We start from the raw sequence: 17731 nt of genomic DNA on the forward strand, positions 1-17731 counted from the left end.
CCAGTCTCCAGTCCAGTCCCCATTTCAACCCCTCTCTCCAGTCTCCAGTCCAGTCCTCGTTTCAACCCCTCTCTCCAGTCTCCAGTCCAGTTCCCGCTTCAACCCTCTGTCCAGTCTCAAGTCCTGCCTCAAGTTCAGTCACCCGTCCAGTCCTCGTTCCCATCCAGTGTCCTGTCCAATGTCAAGCACCCTGTCCTGTCACCTGCCCCTGTCCAGCCTGTTGTCTCTTGTCCCGTTCTGTCCCCAGTCTTGTCTCAGTTTAATGCGTCTATTCTGTCTCAATTCCCGTCCAATGTACAACCCCTGTCACCTGTCAAGTCTTGTGTTTCTACTCCTGTCTAGTCCGTTCCAGTCCTTAGTCCTGGCTCCTGTCCTGTCCCATGTCCAGTCTCTTGTTTCTGGCCCTGTCAAATCCCCAGCTCCACTTCCTGTGTCTGTTCCTATCTTGTCCTGAGTCCTGTCTCCTGATGGTTCCTTGTCTTGTCTTGGTCTGTTTTGTTTTCCATGCTCCTCTCCTGCACGTTTTGGAGGGGGCATCTGTCACTTCCTGTGTTTGTTTTCCCCACCATCTGCTCTTTTAGCACATGGCTCTGTTTATTCTTCCTGTCTCCGCCCTAGTCCCGCCTTAGCTCCGCCCTCTTGTCAGAGTCTCCTTTGTAGTCCTGCCCTCTTGTTATTGTCCCCAGGTGTTCCTTGACAGTGGCCTGTGTGTGTGTGTGTATATATATATATATATATAATTAGTCCCTTTGTTTCAGTGTTCCCGGGTCGGTTCTTGTGTGTAGATGTGTTTCTTTGTCTGCTGTCTTACACATTACCACCAGTTCACAGTTATGTTCCTGTTCTAGTTATGTTCCACTGAGTTCTTGTTTGTTTTCTTGCCTCCCTGCTCCTGTTTGTTTTCTGTTTGTTGTGTTGCCTTAGTTTTGGTTAAATAAATATTCCTTGCATGTGCGTGCTCATCCTCCATCAACTGTGACAGGCAGAACCATAAGCACATTTCACCTAGTTAGTCACAACAGGTTCACCCTTTTTGCAGAACCTTAAGCACTTTTCACCTATTAAAACACAATTTGCAAACATATTTTCACCCACTAAAACACATAGGTGAAAAGTGCTTAAGTACACAATTTGAAATTGATGAAAATATATGTCAATATTTACTTTTATTTCACAAATTCAAGCCATCAACTTATAGAATTCCTTTAATAAGTGTTTACCTAGAAATGTATAACTAGCAGAAAAAAGCATTCTTTAAAATAAGTGTTAGAAACTCTCATTCTTCTTATTACAGAATAGTTGTTACTTTTAAAAAATACTTAGATCCTACATGCAAGATGAAAAGTATCATTTAAAAATTTATGTTTCAGTAATAAAAAAGAATTGACTCTGCAGCAAGCAAAAAACACACAAAACTATCTGTAACAACAGTCGCCACTGCACACTGGTGAATCATGAAAATAATAAAAAGATAAACATAACTGGACGTACAACCAGGTCTACAAAACAGCATATGACTAGATGCAATCACATACAAGGTGTGCCACACATTGTAAGCATATTTATCTATGATACTACTGCTTCTGATTCTCTTTGAAATTTTCTCTATTTGAATTAAGGAGTGTAGTGAACAATTTTGGGACACTACCTCAAAAAATTGCACTATATATATGAATAAGGCACAGTTTCTGACACAAAAATAGTACTGAATCTGGGAATGGCATCTGGCGTAAGGAGGGGGCGTAGTTGGATGTCCAACTCCACCTTCCTACAGGCTGCAGCAAGAGGCTTCTTTTGTTTCCAGGTGACAAAGTTTCCCAAATGATGCTGTGTGTGTTTAGAGGCTTGTAAAACTGGGATTTAGTGTGATATTTCGGTGAAAAAAAAGTAATTGTGTTTGGAGCTTAGCAGTTTTAGAGTCATTTTGTTGATACATGAACTTCAAGTTTTCAAAATTATGTGCATAGATTGAATTATGTTTATGCAGTGGAGAAAAATTGTTAATCTGACTGGAGGTTTTAGTGGTTTGTCAGGCTGGATCTTCCCTGAAGTGATGACATCACATATAATTTACCACATTTGGTGTGGCAAAGACTTTATGAGTGAATGGCCAAAATCATGACATCTTTGAATCCTTTATTGTCTGTAACCTCATATACAGTTCGGGGTTGTTGTGGGTCCAGAGCCTACATGGAATCATAGGGTGCAAGGCAGAAACACACCATGGACACTTTTTAGTCGCCAATCCACCTACCAACATGTGTTTTTGGACTGTGGGAGGAAACCGGAGCAGACCGTCACAGACAGTCTCCTGGAGTGGGACTTGAACCCACAACTTCCATGTCCCTGGAATATTATACAATCTTCCTACATGCACTCCTCACATGAGAATAGTTATTTCAAGATCTACAACAAGTTGATTACATTTGAGAGAGATTAACTAGGAGGCAATATAAAAGATTTTATGTTAATACAAAAATAATATCATTCAGACAAATCAAAGTTTTACACAATTCTTAACCAAATGGCAAATATAGCTGCCATAAGGATATGCTGGTGTATCACAATTAAAATGTCATTTTAAACACATTATTATATTTCCAACATTTGCTTGTCTAACTGGAATTGTTTTTACAACATGTATACCATGTCAAGAGAGATAAACAAATGGGAATTAAGGAAGGTTAGATCCTTTAGTTTTAAGAATCCTTGAGTACGCAGTCTCAGAAAAGATAAACATTTGATCGCTACTGTGTCATTCCACGTTCCGTTGAAGGAGCAGGCCTTGTTGTAAAATAAGAATTAAATGTCATTTTTATGATTCCTCTCTCCATACTAGAAATCTTATATAAAGCTCGAGAAAAAGAGAAAAGAGTGACCAGGCTAAATTTCTGAAGATTAAAGTCAAAATCAAATCTTTTATGAGAAAAAGGAAACCATATTCATCATACAACAGCTTGTATTACTGTGTGTGTGTGTGTGTGTGTGTGTGGTTACTGCGTGTTTGTGTGTATTACTGTGCATGTATTACTGTGTGTATATATTAGTGTGTATGTGTGTGTAGATAGCATAGCGACAGTGGAGAATGAGAAGGCGTCTCCATGTGCAGAGGCAGGGAATGGTCGACGCTGTGAAGTGAACGGGACACAATGCCGACCTGACTGGCCCGGACCCAACAATGGAATCACACACTTCGACAATCTGGGCTTTTCAATGCTGACGGTCTACCAGTGCATCACTACGCAGGACTGGACTGACGTCCTCTACTGGGTTAGTGTCCTCACATTCACAACATCAGTCTGCAGGGGTTCGGGGGGGTAACACGCCTCACATCCACCTGGGATTCTCTCTTTAACATTCATAACCTATGCTCATTCATGGACAAATCAGTTGTTATTTTAGATGTGCTAACAAGTGTGTGTGTGTGTGTGTGTGGGTGGGTGTGTGTAGGTTAACGATGCTGTGGGGATGGAATGGCCGTGGCTTTACTTTGTGACGCTGATTCTTCTGGGGTCATTCTTCATCTTAAATATGGTTCTAGGTGTCCTCTGTGGGTCAGTCACAACAACAACAACACAACAATTCTACATGAAATACACAGCAACTCTATGAAAAAACACAACAGCTCAACGCACATCCCTACACTAAACACACAACAGCTCCGCACACATCCACGCTACTGTAGTGTATGTTGTGTATACACCGTGATATACTGCACTGCACACACTGTGATTTCAAATAATGGAAATATTTATTAACAAAAGAATATTTACTTAACATAGCATAATCTCAAAATCTCACGGCATCAATGCAGGTGAAGCCAATTCGAATTTAAAAATAAGCTAGGCGCTAGGACTTGTGACTAATGTGTTGCTAACTGAGGTTTTAATTAATGTATAAATTTATCAAGAGACTTAATTAGGCACCAGCTTCTGAAAAGTGAGTGAAGTTTTGCTTGCTTACTCTTTTGCCGTTTTCACCGAGCTGTCGGGTCCCGCTGTTTTAACCTCCGTGCTCCGGGTTTTTGCTTCTTGTCCTCCCCGCGTTGAAGGTAGGCTCGCTGGAAAGGGGATTCCTTCCAGGTTGAGTCAGACACTCTTGGCCTTAGACGTGGTGACGTCAGTCGGGAGTTTCCCTTCACGGAGGACTGCAGGCCTGGCTGGTCTTTCCCCTGAGTGGGGGGGCGCCTCAGAGTTGTTCCGTCCTTTACTCGAGTTTCAGAAGCGGTGCCCCCAGAAGTCGGCTTATAACGCTAATGTATCCGCTATCAACTAATCTTAGGGGTGATATCTTATTCTGGCCACGAATAAGCTTCACCTGCTTTGATAAGTCATGAGATTAAACTTAGATTGGGCGATAAAACATAAACACAATAAATAGAACAAAGGATTATTTGGAGTGACTCGACGTTACTGGTAATTTTTCTTTCACACTCTAGCTGGCGCAAGACGTCTCTTGGGAGCTGAGTGAGGTCCTTTAGAGTCTTTGTTTCATCGACGTAAGGAAGAGGAAGAGCTTCGCTTGAAGAAAGTTCGGAAGTTAGAGAGAGCAGAGTTGAGAGTGTAAGAGAGAGTAAAGCAAAGAGTCGAGCGTAGAGTCAGAGCAAAAGCAGAGAGAAGAGAACAGAGAGAAGAGACCGGCGTGATCCGGGCACACTCTTTTCAGAGGTGGCGCGGTCACGCCCAACTGGGAGGTATCCTTCCTTTGATTGGAGCCTGGGTCTGAGTCTCACGTGACTTGTTTCACGTTTCAGAGAGAGAGAGAAAAGATACACGTATACACAAAATTGAATAACATAAAAATTACCTATACATACTTGTGGTATAGCATAATGTGTGTCCTGGATTATTAATATCAAACATCTCCGTATATATATCTTGGGTACTTTATGATTACATCCCACTACAATATTATGTTAGAAGATATTAATTTGTTTTCTTAATTAGAGACAGAAACTTTCTTTCATGATTGAAACAGTAATACACATCACTTCATTGGTTGGTAGACGTTCATCTGAGGACAACAAAAGGGGCTGACATTAATACATATTTGCATAAAACAATGTTCATGAACACTCGTTGCGCTCTGTGTGCATTTAGGAGTCAGTAGGGCGAAACACGATTTCGCAAACGTCCACTTGGGGTCGCTGTTGGTCCATGCTGTTGGTCCTGTGCGGATGGGTTACCAGGAGGTCAACTCAAGTTCAGTCAGCGTTGCCATCTGTTGAGTTTCACACGAGATAACGTTTCGCCGTTTAGGCGCCACAGCCATAAAGAGTCCGGTTTTCACAACTTTGTTTGTTCTTCTTTTGGTCTAAAAGCATCATAAACTGGTTTGTTATCTTTCCGTTTCTGAAGGGAGGAAGGGGCCGTGGCCAGGCGTCCTTTGATGCAGGCATTAGGTGGGTGTGTGTGTGGGGGGGACTGCAGGGTCTTTGCACACACGCATTCTGTGGAATGTGGGGTCCTCTCCTAAGAAGTCCTTATTCAGAGTGGAGAGTCTTTATTCAGAACTGTCCATTTCTTTATTCGGTCCATACTCCACTACACTACACAAAGCGTACAACAGCTCAACAGGGGTGCGATGTAGAGAGTTCATCAAGGAGCTGGAGAAGAGTTCAGAGAGTGGAGAGTATCACTGTGATATGGATGGAGTGTGTGTGTGTGTTTGTGTGTATATAAAGAGAGTTCACTAAAGAGCGGGAGAAGAGTTCCCGGAGCGGAGAGTATCAGAAGCTACGTGAGCGGCAGCAGCTGGATGAGGACCTAAAAGGCTACATGGAGTGGATCACACAAGCCGAGGTCATGGACACTGACCAGGACAGACAAGGTACTGGCGCCAACCAATTAGAGGAGGGCAGGGATGTATGGAGCTATATTAGGATCAAAAGTTTTGTTAATTTGAAAAAAAATCTGAAACTAAATGTTCAAATCTTGAGATTGAACTTTGAAAAATACAACAGTGCATTCAAAATTTAAAAAGTATAGCATGATTTTTTTCAATTTAAATAGAATTTTGATTCAATTATTTTATTTTTTTGGAATAAATAATTTATTTTTAATGTTTTATCTATCAGTAATCTATTGTCCTGTTTCCCTCAGGGCTGCTGCCACAGCGGGAGGGAGGTTCAGACACTGAGAGTCTGTACGAGCTTGAGGGTCTCAACAGGGTCATGTTCCACGTGTAGGAAACACTTACATAATACACCAGTCCGCCAAGCCCCCAACACCCTATCCTTAGATCCCCAGAACCATAGCCTGTGGCGTGTATGTGTGTAACGGTGTGTTTCTCTGTGTGTAACAGTGTGGTTTCCTGTGTCTAATGGAATGGTTCTCTGTGTGTAATGGGGTAGTTCTGTGTGTAATTCTGAGGTTCTGTGTGTAAAGGTGTGGTTGTGTGTGTAGAACACTGGTTCTGTGTGTAAGGCTGTGGTTCTGTGTGTAACACTGTGGTTCTGTGCGTACCACTGTGGATGTGTGTGTAATGTGGTGATTATGTGTGTTAGGGTGTGGTTGTGTGTGAAACAATATGGTTGTTTGTGTAACGTGTATTTCAATGTGTAACATTGTGGTTTGTGTGTAATGGTGTGGTTCTGTGTATGATGATGCAGTTGTGTGTATAACGTGTGGCTGTGTGTGTAACAATGTGGTTGTATGTGTAATACTGAGGTTGTTTGTGTTAGGGTGTGGTTGTGTGTGTAACAATGTGGTTTGATGTATAACGCTGTGGTATGTATAACGTGTTTCTGTGTGTAACTTGTGGTTCTGTGTGTGTAACTTGTGGTTCTGTGTGTGTAACTATGTGGTTGTGTTTATAACTGTGTGGTTCTGTTTGTGTGTTACTGTGTGGTTCAGTGTGTGTAACTGTGTGGTTCTGAGTGTAACTGTGTGGTTCCATATGAAACTGTGTGGTTCTGTGTGACCTGGGCTCGAGTCAAAGGCTGAGCGGCCCTTCATTACAGTAACGTGTGGTTGTGTGTGTAAGGGTGTGGTTCTGTGTGTAACAGTGTGTTTCAGTGTGTGGTTCTGTGTATAACTGTGTGGTTGTGTGCAATTGTTTTGCTCTGTGTGTGTAATTGTGTATTTCTGTGTGTAACAATGTGGTTCTGTGTGTGTGACTGTGTTGTTCTGTGTGTAATGGTGTGGTCCTTTGTGTAACGATGTGGTTATGTGTGTAACTTTATGGTTCTGTGTGTAGCTTTGTGGTCCTTTGTGTAACTGTTTGGTTTTGTGTGGTTCTAGGCTCCAGGCTCGGCGGTGGAACAGGTTCTTCCGGAGAAAATGCAGAGTTTGGGTGAAGTCTAAACTCTTCTATTGGCTGGTGTTTATGCTCGTTTTCTTCAACACCCTTGTTATTGCCACAGAGCATCACAACCAGTCCGACTCCCTCACACATTTCCAAGGTATTGTTAGTAATGGAATTTTTTATTGCTCATTTATTTGTTTACAGACATAAACAGGTGCTGCTGTGGCTGTTTGTGGTGTTGTTTACTATGTTTTTTTGTTGTTTGTTTGTTTACAAAGAGCAGTAACCAGGTGCTGCTGTGGCTGATTGTGGTGTTGTTTACTGTGTTGTTTGTTTGTTTGTTTACAGTGGGCAGTAACCAGGCACGGCTGTGGCTTTTTGCAGTGTTGTTTACTTCATGGTTTATGGTGTTGTTTGTTTGTTTGTTTGTTTGTTTGTTTACAGAGAGCAGTAACCAGGCGCTGCTGTGGCTGTTTGCAGTGGAGATGCTAGTGAAGATGTACGCTCTGGGGCTGCCATCCTACTTCATGTCCCTGTTTAACCGGTTTGACTGCTTCGTGGTATCGGTGGGGATCCTTGAGCTGGTTCTGGTCCAACTGGGCATGATGTCAGCGATGGGCATCTCCATCATGCGCTGTATACGCCTGCTGCGCCTCATCAAAGTCACCAAGTAACAATAATACAGCCTCACTACACTCCCACTACACCCACACTTCACATTTATTACACCCCACTACACTCTCACTACACCCCCACTGCACTTTCAATACATCCCATTACACCTTTTCCACATTCTCACTTCACATTCACTACACCGTACTACACTATCATTATACCCCACTTCACCCTCATTACACCCCATTATATTCTAACTACACCCCACTAGACTTTCATTACAACCCCATTACACCCCCACTACACCCTGTGTAGGTTGACATAACAGATTTGCCCTGGTAGTTTTCTCCTCCAAATGTTTTGAACTCCAGTGTTGTTGTCCACAGCTTGTTTTGTGCACGAGGAACTGTTCTGTTCTGCAAAATGTTGAGAAAATGAAAAAAGAGATGATCTTTTCTGAAAATGTATAAGAAATCAGATATGTCAGTGTGTGTGTGTGTGCAGGTACTGGACCTCTCTCAGTAACCTGGTGGCGTCTCTTCTTAACTCCATCCGCTCCATCGCATCCCTCCTCCTCCTCCTCTTCCTCTTCATTGTCATCTTTGCTCTGCTCGGGATGCAGGTGTTCGGAGGAAAATTCAACTTTCCTCATCACAACATCCACCGCAGCAACTTCGACAACTTCCCCCAGGCCCTGATCACCGTCTTCCAGGCACACACGCACACACACACACAACACACACACAAATAGAAATATGGGAGCCTGTCTAGGGCAAAACACTAAAATACTTGCACACTACACTGAAACACTGGCACACAACACAAACACTTGCCCATTATATAGAAACACTAGCACACTACAATGAAACACTCGCACACTATACTGAAACTCTTGCACACTACATTGAAACACTTGCATACTATATAGAAACACTGGCACACTTGCACACTACACTGAAACACTTAAGCACTACACTGAAACACTTGAACACTATAGAAACACTTGCACACTACACTGAAACACTTGCACACTACACTGAAACACTTGCACACACCATCTTGCTTTATTATCTTGTCCTGCTGTGTGTGTGAAGTCTTTATCTCTTCCTTTTTGTCCAGCTGTTGTGAACTGAAGTTCAGATTCAGTTAGCACTAATCCACTCTGTCAGACCAAAAAAAACATTCTTTCTTCTTAAGTTGTTTTCTTGAAGGATTTAGTGCCAAAAATGTTCAACAATAGTTGTCAGCAAATGTTAAAAAAATATATAAATTATTTCTTCTGTTGGGCTCACTTTAAGACCTAAATTTGAGAATATTTCAGGCGCTCATTTTAACAGTGGCTTCTTTCTCTCTCTGTGAGCATGCACATAAAATGTGGAGACAACTGCCTAATTTTTTTGGCTGTTGGAGGAGCCCATAGTAAAACGGGCTTGCTTAGATATGTGATGTGTACCAGGCCTTGCTTTGATGCTCTGTGGTTCCGGAACAGTGACACTGCAGGACCTGGTGAATGAGTCAGGGATTTCCAGAATGTTGCTTCTGTGCTAGGGCTAAGGTCCCTACTTCACGCTAAAACCATCACTGAAGGACAGGCTGTCAATTCTTTTGTTTCTGTTTTTAATCCTGAAGTCAGTAATATGTGTGCTTTTTGTGGTCTCAGGGAATCCATCTTTCACCGTTTTTTAAATTGTTCAAGGCTTTTTAACATGCTTTAGTTTTTATTTTTGAAATGTAGGAAATTGACTCTTCTTTTGTTTGGGGTGTTCGTTATAAAGACCGTGTTAAGTGGCAACTGCTTAATTTCATTATGGATCAAGCTAAACTAGCGATCTATACATCCAGGAGAAACAAAATGGAGAACAGTTCTGATTACAAGGTTTTATCTTAGTTCATGTCTGTCACGGGGGTGTGATGAGTAGATTCAGGAAGGCGGACACACTCGCTACAACACGGAATTTAATATAGAAATGACAAAACAAATAGACTTGAAGATAAACACGAAACAATATTGACTAGAAACAGAGCAAGCAAATACAAAACTACGTGAATGGGGGATGAAACGAGCAAGAGACCAAACGACAACACAATGAAACAAATGAACAAAATGACCGATCCCAGGAAGTGAGGGAAGAGGGCTTAAATACATGAACTTAACAAGAAACAGCTGAAACGGATAACAAGGGAAACGATGAGGAGGCAGAACAAAGGTGGAGCTAGGAATGAACATAAACAAAGCCATGTGCAGGGATAGGAAAACAACAAAGAGAGCCACATAGAAAGAGGAAAACAAACCAGAAAGTGTCAAGATGTGACAGACGCCCCCCCCAAGACGCGCAACTCCCGGAGCGCGAAAAACGAGACTCTCCAGGAGCTGGCGCAGGAGGGGGCCAGAAGAACAAGACAAAAAAAACGAAACTAGAAAAGACTCAGGATGGAAAAAGGGAACTAGACTTTAAATGGACATCGGACAGAAGTAGAAAGAAGAGACGGAGATAAGGCAGGAGAAAACACACGTGACTGGACCTTGGGCTGAACACTGAACGGGGACTGAGACAAAACAGGAGCAGATACACGTGACTGGACAGAGGACTGAAGAGGACTAACAGGGAATTTGACATGAGACTGGACAAAGGGTTTAACTGGGAACTGGAACCATGACATTAACAGGGATAGACATTAAGACGGTGACAGGGACCGGAACTAAGAGAAAGGCAGACAAAGGCACAGGGACAAGGACAGAGACAGGAACCAGAACAGGGACAGATACAGGAACTAATACAACTGGGTGGTTCCCAGGACTGGCATGTGTCTGTGGGACTGTCCAAGGTGCCAGCCTGGGTACAGTTCTGGGGATTGGCCTCGAAGTCCTTGGGGCCGGAGCCACAGGTTCAGAAGTGGCCGGAGCCACAGTCACTGGCGTAGAAACGGCCGGAGCCACAGTCACTGGCGTAGAAACGGCCGGAGCCACAGTCACTGGCGTAGAAACGGCCGGAGCCACAGTCACTGGCGTAGAAACGGCCGGAGCCACAGTCACTGGCGTAGAAACGGCCGGAGCCACAGTCACTGGCGTAGAAACGGCCGGAGCCACAGTCACAGGGGCAGAAACGGCCGGAGCCACAGTCTCAGGTTCAAAAGTGGCCGAAGCCAAAGTCACAGAGGCAGGCGGAACTGCGACGACGTCATCCACGGAGGCAGGCGGAACTGCGACGACGTCATCCACGGAGGCAGGCGGAACTGCGACGACGTCATCCACGGAGGCAGGCGGAACTGCGACGACGTCATCCACGGAGGCAGGAGGATGTGCGACGACGTCCACGGAGGCAGAGGAATCTGCGACGTCGTCATCCACGGAGGGAGAGGAATCTGCGCCGTCGTCCACAAACAGAAGAGGCGGGCGTCGCTCTTTCGAAGACAGGAGAAGCGGAAGCCGCCTTCAAGGAGAGCTCCAGGCGTGCCATGAGGCCTGTAAGCTTCTCCTGGAGGTCAGGAGTGAGCGCAGAGCGTTGCTTATGAACTGGTGTCCTATCGACGACGTCCATGGAAACAGAGGAGTCTGCGACGTCGTCCATGGAGACAGGCGCGGCCGGAAGCGCCGCGCTGAGGAAGACAGGCGCGGCCGTAGGCACCGCGCTCAGGGAGACAGGCGCGGCCGGAGGTGCCGCGCTCACGAAGACAGGTGCGGCCCTTCCAGGAACAGGAGCGGCTGGAGGAGCTGCGCTTAGGGAAACTGGAGCAGCCGTTGGCGCCGTGCTCTCGGAAACTGGAGCTGAGGCGTCCAACGAGGCAGGTGCTCGTGCTGCTCGCCGAGCACGAGTTGAGGCTTTATGAGGTTTAGGGGGTCTGATGGGCGCACTCTTGAGGGATTCCCTCAGAGGTGCGCCACTGTTAGCCTCACCTGCGTTGTCCTGCGGTAAGAGGCTAACAGCCCCTACACAAACCCCCCCCCCCCAATAATTTCCCCGGACCTGAGGGGATAATCCTCCAGCGAAGGGGAGCTTCCAGCCTGTTTTCTCCTCCGGCTCCGTCGATTCCCGCTGGAGCAATTACTCGATTCATGAATCGAGTCTTCTGTTCGGGGGAAATGAACCGCACCGGAGATGAGCTGCAGCCGTTGGCTCCACTCCGCGGCCGCTCTTAAAGCCTCCTCCATCGGATCCTTGGGGCCTGTGCGGAACGGAGTCCGGCGAATTACGCATCTCCTATACGGGTAGTCCGTGCTAGCTGTGTCCTTACTCGGATCGGTCATTCTGTCACGGGGGTGTGATGAGTAGATTCAGGAAGGCGGACACACTCGCTACAACACGGAATTTAATATAGAAATGACAAAACAAATAGACTTGAAGATAAACACGAAACACGGAACAATATTGACTAGAAACAGAGCAAGCAAATACAAAACTACGTGAATGGGGGATGAAACGAGCAAGAGACCAAACGACAACACAATGAAACAAATGAACAAAATGACCGATCCCAGGAAGTGAGGGAAGAGGGCTTAAATACATGAACTTAACAAGAAACAGCTGAAACGGATAACAAGGGAAACGATGAGGAGGCGGAACAAAGGTGGAGCTAGGAATGAACATAAACAAAGCCATGTGCAGGGATAGGAAAACAACAAAGAGAGCCACATAGAAAGAGGAAAACAAACCAGAAAGTGTCAAGATGTGACAATGTCGTTTGTAAAGTCGAGGATTCTCTTTGAGTTTGTTTTTTACAAAGGCATGAATAACATTGAGGTCTTTGAGCTGGAATGGTGTCACAATTAAATTCTGTGTAGTGTTGAGGAGGGGGAGCTTATACTCGGTAGCCCTTGGAACTAAATGCTATAGATGATAATATGATTATGTCTGTGATGTCATACTGTGTGTACTCACTGTTTTTGTTTTTATGAATGCTTGAACTAAATTTGTTTTTAAAATAAAAAAACTCTCTCTCTCTCTAGATCCTGACAGGAGAGGACTGGAACAGTGTGATGTATGATGGTATTATGGCTCATGGAGGTCCAGTGATGCCGGGGATCCTGGTCAGCATCTACTTTATCATCCTGTTTGTGTGTGGGAACTGTATCCTTCAGGCTGTGTGTGCTGAGGGTCTGAGCACTGGGCTGAACCCCCCGCGGGGCTTCCTCTGTTACTCGGACTAAGCCCTGAATCTAGTCTGCACTCGCAGGTGTGCAGAGAGAAATCGCAGGTGTTCCAAGGGAGCCCCCTCAGCCTGAAGGGGGCACTGTGACCCAGGCCACAACACTTGCTTCCATCTGAGTCATAGAGGCTAATTTATTTTTCTAGACTTCAGTCAAATCAATCAAAATCCCTCAAATACAAGTTCTGCCTACTTACAGTTGCTTCTAATTTGCATAATTTTATACGTTTATTTAGTAAATTACTCAGATTGTTCAACCTCTGACGAGCACAATGTTGACATGTTTGCCCACATCAGCGTCTCTAAATAGTAGTTAAAATGGAGGCAATAAAATTAAATTATCACCTCTATTGTACCAGCTCACAAACTTCAGCAGACGGGGAGGGTGTTTTAAACTCGGTGAATGATGCGGCACTGTTGACTTATTGACATGAAATACCTGTAGCATAAAATGAAAGAACAATCATTAACTGCATCGCAGCAGGAAGAGCACAGCTGAGGAAAGTAGTGTGATCCAACTCAATATGGTTAAACAAATCAACTGCTCATCATTAAGCGTATCAAGTGGATTCTCCCAGTCGTGGAACACTCAACCTCGGGATATGTTCATTTATCGCCATAAACTCAGCCATGTTGCAGTTAAGATGGTATCAGAGGTACCTTAAGTAGTTTTCCTTAATCTCGTTGCTAAGGTGTTTTGTGCAACGGTTTAATGAACTTTAAGGGATTCCTTAAAGGATAATACAAAGATAAGGAAAAAAAACTTAAATACATAACTGAACATTTTAAGGATACATTAAGGAAAAGACTGTGGGTTTTTTGTGCAACCGATTTTATTTTAAAGAAACATTAACTTGGACTTTAAGGAAAATCTTAACTTCAGGTGTTTTTTGCAACCAGCCCCAGGTGTTTCTGTGTTGGCCTCTCTCTATGTCCAGTGTGTGGTCGCTCTATATTTGATGAGGATCCATCTCTGCTTCGCATGTCTGACAGTAACAAGATATTGAGTATGAATTTGGTTTTTCCAATATTTGAGATAATTAGTTTTGCTTTGTTTAATACTTTGGTTTATTCTGATGTTTGGGAAGAAGTGCTGGTCAGAGTGTGTAGGTTTGTAATGGGAGTTAGTGTGTTACTTCATTTTTATACAGCGCAATGGGCTTGATTACACTGTCAATGATCTTCAGACAGATTCTAAGTGTTCTATTGATCTTGGAGAATTGTTTCTTGATTGAATAGAGGGCCCTACAGGCCTTTCCCTTCATGGCATTTATTGCCAGAACAAAGCCTCTTCAGGCACTGATTTTTATTTCACATTAAGCTGTTTCCTAATGGTAAGAAAATAGTTTAACCTATTTTATTTTACTTTCCATTTGAGATACAGGTTAAATGGTTCAGCAGTAGAGAGCACTTATGATCAGTAGTAACTGAGAAAAATTGGTACTCCTAAATCATCGTTTTAGTACATTAAGTTACGTTAAGATTTTCCATGTCAAAATTTGGTCTCGTGCACACTTTGGCTTGCTCGCTTTTGCATACATTTCCACTCGGTCTCGCTCGCACTTTCATTCAGAAGCACTTATTAATATTATGTGGATTATTGTTGTGTTGCAGTTGTTGCTGCTGTTTCTCTTGGTTGGGGTCTATTGGATGCATTGGTGTTTGACTCAGTTCTTCTGAATGCTTTGGTGTTGGACTTTGTATGTAGTGTTTAGTGGGTCATTTTGTTGGAGATGACCTTTTGATGCTGGAAATTGCTGGGCGCCCTTGTTTGATCTTTCTGGTTGGGGATTTATAGGCTGTTTTTCATTGTGAAGTAATTGGTTCTCTGCTTTTCCCTTATCCTGATAAGGTTTTTTGGAACCAGGGCTTAGGTATAACTGCTCCCAGGTCATGGTCAAGTGTTGGGTGGTGTGCAATTCTCGCACTAATAATCTTGGCACATGTTGTGCTAATAATATAATTATAGTATGTTTTCATAGAGGTGGCACGGTGCCGCAGCATATAGTCAAGGCTCTGAGGTCCTGGGGCTGGGGTTGTGGGTTCAAGCCCCGCTCTGGGTGACTTGTCTGTGTGGTGTGTCAAAAGTGTCACTAGGTGTAAGTGAATATGTAACAAACCTTTCCTATTTGGCCTGGTTGTTAAATAGATAACTGAAGTGAGTGTCCTAGCTGGTCACTTTGACTATATGCAGATGGAGACACCATTACTGAAATAGGTAATAGGTCTCCCGTCTTGACTATTGCAACGCCCTCCTGACAGGTCTTCCGGCCTGTGCTGTGAGACCGCTACAGATGATCCAGAATGCTGCAGCATGCCTGGTTTTCAACCAGCCTAAAAGAGCACATGTCACAACCCTATTAGTTGAGCTGAATTGGCTACCCTTAGCTGCTCGCATCAAATTTAAATCAATATTGATGGCCTTCAGAGTATTCACTGGTTCTGCTCCCATCTACCTCAATAGACTCTTAAAACCATATGTTAGCACCCGCCCTCTCCGTTCCTCAAAGGAGCGCCAACTAACACGGCCAACCCCCCGTATAGGTCAGTCGAGGCTATTCTCATCTCTGGTACCACGCTGGTGGAATGAGCTTCCAAGCACTATCAGAGCAACAGAAACCCTCTCCACATTCAAGAAATCCTAGAAAACCCACCTCTTTTGAGAATATCTTTTGCACTGAAAGTCTTTCTTTAATGCACTTAATACTTCCTGGCATATTGCACTCAATGTAAGGTATTTTGTATAATTTGTGCTGTAGTTTGAATGTTAGATCCTCTTTTGTAAGTCGCTTTGGATAAAAGCATCTGCCAAATGCATAAATGTAAATGTAAATGTAGGTATGTATAAATAGTGATACATCCAGTGATAAAACAGGGAAACAAACCATTTACATTCACACATATTATACACATCAAATCCCACAGTAGAAGGCTTTGCAAAATAGGTAAATAATTGTTTGTTGGAATAAGTGTAGAGAAAAACAAGGATAGGAGAAATTAATTCCTATGCAAGGGAAGATGTTGAGCCTCTGCTGTGTAGAGGGTCCAAAACAAAAGTGGTCATCCATGGAGATCATTGAAAGCCAGTAAAAAGAAGTCCTTCTATATAAATATAATACTGTAAATTTCTTATACCATGGCATTTCATTGAAAATAAATCGATAACCAACATACTATATTTGTGAATCTTAACCAACAATATTGCTCACTCTGGGCATAAAAACACTTGGATTATCCCAAAGCAAGGACTTCATTCAGGGAGCTTCACCATGAGCTGTTTGTAGCTTGTAGCTCTCTCTAGCACATGGCCCCTCTTCTTAATATACTCTAATAAAGTTTACTCTATGTAGCCACCGGGTGCCTCGAGTAAACTACACCAGAGGTCCTTGAAATTAACCCGTTTCAGTGGTTATATATGTGTGAATGTTTGTCACCTTGTGAAGGACTGGTGCCACCTCCAGGGTGTGTTGGGCCAAAAGAGTTTCCAAATGCTAATGTTGTTAACTTTTGCTGTGTTGTGAAGACAGGTGATGGAAAAGAATCTCCGCAGACACGGTTAAAAGTGTAAATACATCTTTATTTACCAAAACAGTGTCTTACGGGTTCTTAAGGATCCCGTGAGACATCTCCCCCCTCCTGGCTCGGACCCCTGCTCTATATGCTTCTCCCACCTTTCCAAATAAGGCAAACATAGAGGATAGTTTACATTTGCATGTTCTTAAGGGTGGGTGTAAAATTGATAGTTTCCTGCCCTCACTGACAGCTTATCCTAAACATTTCTCTCTGTGTAGCACAGACATAGAGCATATGGCTGAACATAAAAAAAACACTGAACATTCCTTAATACTGCACTTATGAGGCATTCTGATTAAATATACCTCATAATTTCCTCCCTTCGAGACTGTTAAAGTCTCGTAAAATTAAGCAGCCCATACATGTAAATGTCATAACAAATAAGTGATACCTTCCTACACACAATTTTAACATCACTTGCATTATGATGTAACAGAATTTCATGGAGTGTGAGGGTGAAAAAACCTGCCCGGCAGCCATCTTTCTTGAAAATCCTTCAAACATTTTAGACAGGAAAAATTCCCTCTACGATCCCTCTGCCTAGGTGATCACAAAATTGTACTCCAGTCCAATTAAATTTATTCTATATGTGTAGGGAGTTGACTTAAGTAAATATATATAAAATCTCAGAAAATAAAATCAAACCAATGTCCAAATTCAGGCTGGTTGACCCATCGGACCTTCCAGTGGACCTGTCCCTACCTGACACACCCCTTGGCCCTAACATCGATAAAACAAAAAAAAAACTCTGAGATTTCAACACACTTACACAGATTACATTTCATCAGTCTATAAGTCTTCATAATAAACAGTTGTTACAATTTTTAATATCACTTATATAATGGTTTATCAATATCAAAGATTACTAATAATAAACAATTCAATAGAAACATATGACATAATATTGTCTTTTCAGCAATTTTGTCTTTTGATGTGATGCTGATGACATATTGAGCTTCAGCAAGTCTTCACCATTCTGTTTCAAAGTCCTTCTGTTTTATTGTCCTCTTTTGAGTTTTTTGGATCTTTGTAGCATTTCAGGAATCTCGAACAACCATCCTCCCTTACAGTGATCTTCCCCCCTTTTTCTTTCTGGAAAAAAGAAACAACAGCCAGTATCTTTTGCAAAAACGACAGATGCAAATAAACATCA

The 17731-nt window shown here is 43.1% G+C and overlaps 1 protein-coding gene across 1 annotated transcript in view; it reads left to right on the top strand.

Moving 5' to 3' along the window:
• cacna1sa (calcium channel, voltage-dependent, L type, alpha 1S subunit, a) overlaps positions 1-17731 on the top strand; it is a 110625-nt gene that overhangs the window by 51321 nt on the left and 41573 nt on the right. The window contains exons 6-13 of the mRNA XM_066672332.1: positions 3065-3270; positions 3451-3554; positions 5684-5829; positions 6102-6183; positions 7242-7402; positions 7690-7915; positions 8365-8572; positions 12806-12926. Of these exons, the coding sequence (XP_066528429.1) occupies positions 3065-3270; positions 3451-3554; positions 5684-5829; positions 6102-6183; positions 7242-7402; positions 7690-7915; positions 8365-8572; positions 12806-12926 (1254 nt within the window). The remainder of the gene's footprint in view (positions 1-3064; positions 3271-3450; positions 3555-5683; positions 5830-6101; positions 6184-7241; positions 7403-7689; positions 7916-8364; positions 8573-12805; positions 12927-17731) is intronic.

This window comes from Hoplias malabaricus, chromosome 5 (assembly GCF_029633855.1).
Source record: "Hoplias malabaricus isolate fHopMal1 chromosome 5, fHopMal1.hap1, whole genome shotgun sequence".
NCBI lineage: Eukaryota > Metazoa > Chordata > Actinopteri > Characiformes > Erythrinidae > Hoplias > Hoplias malabaricus.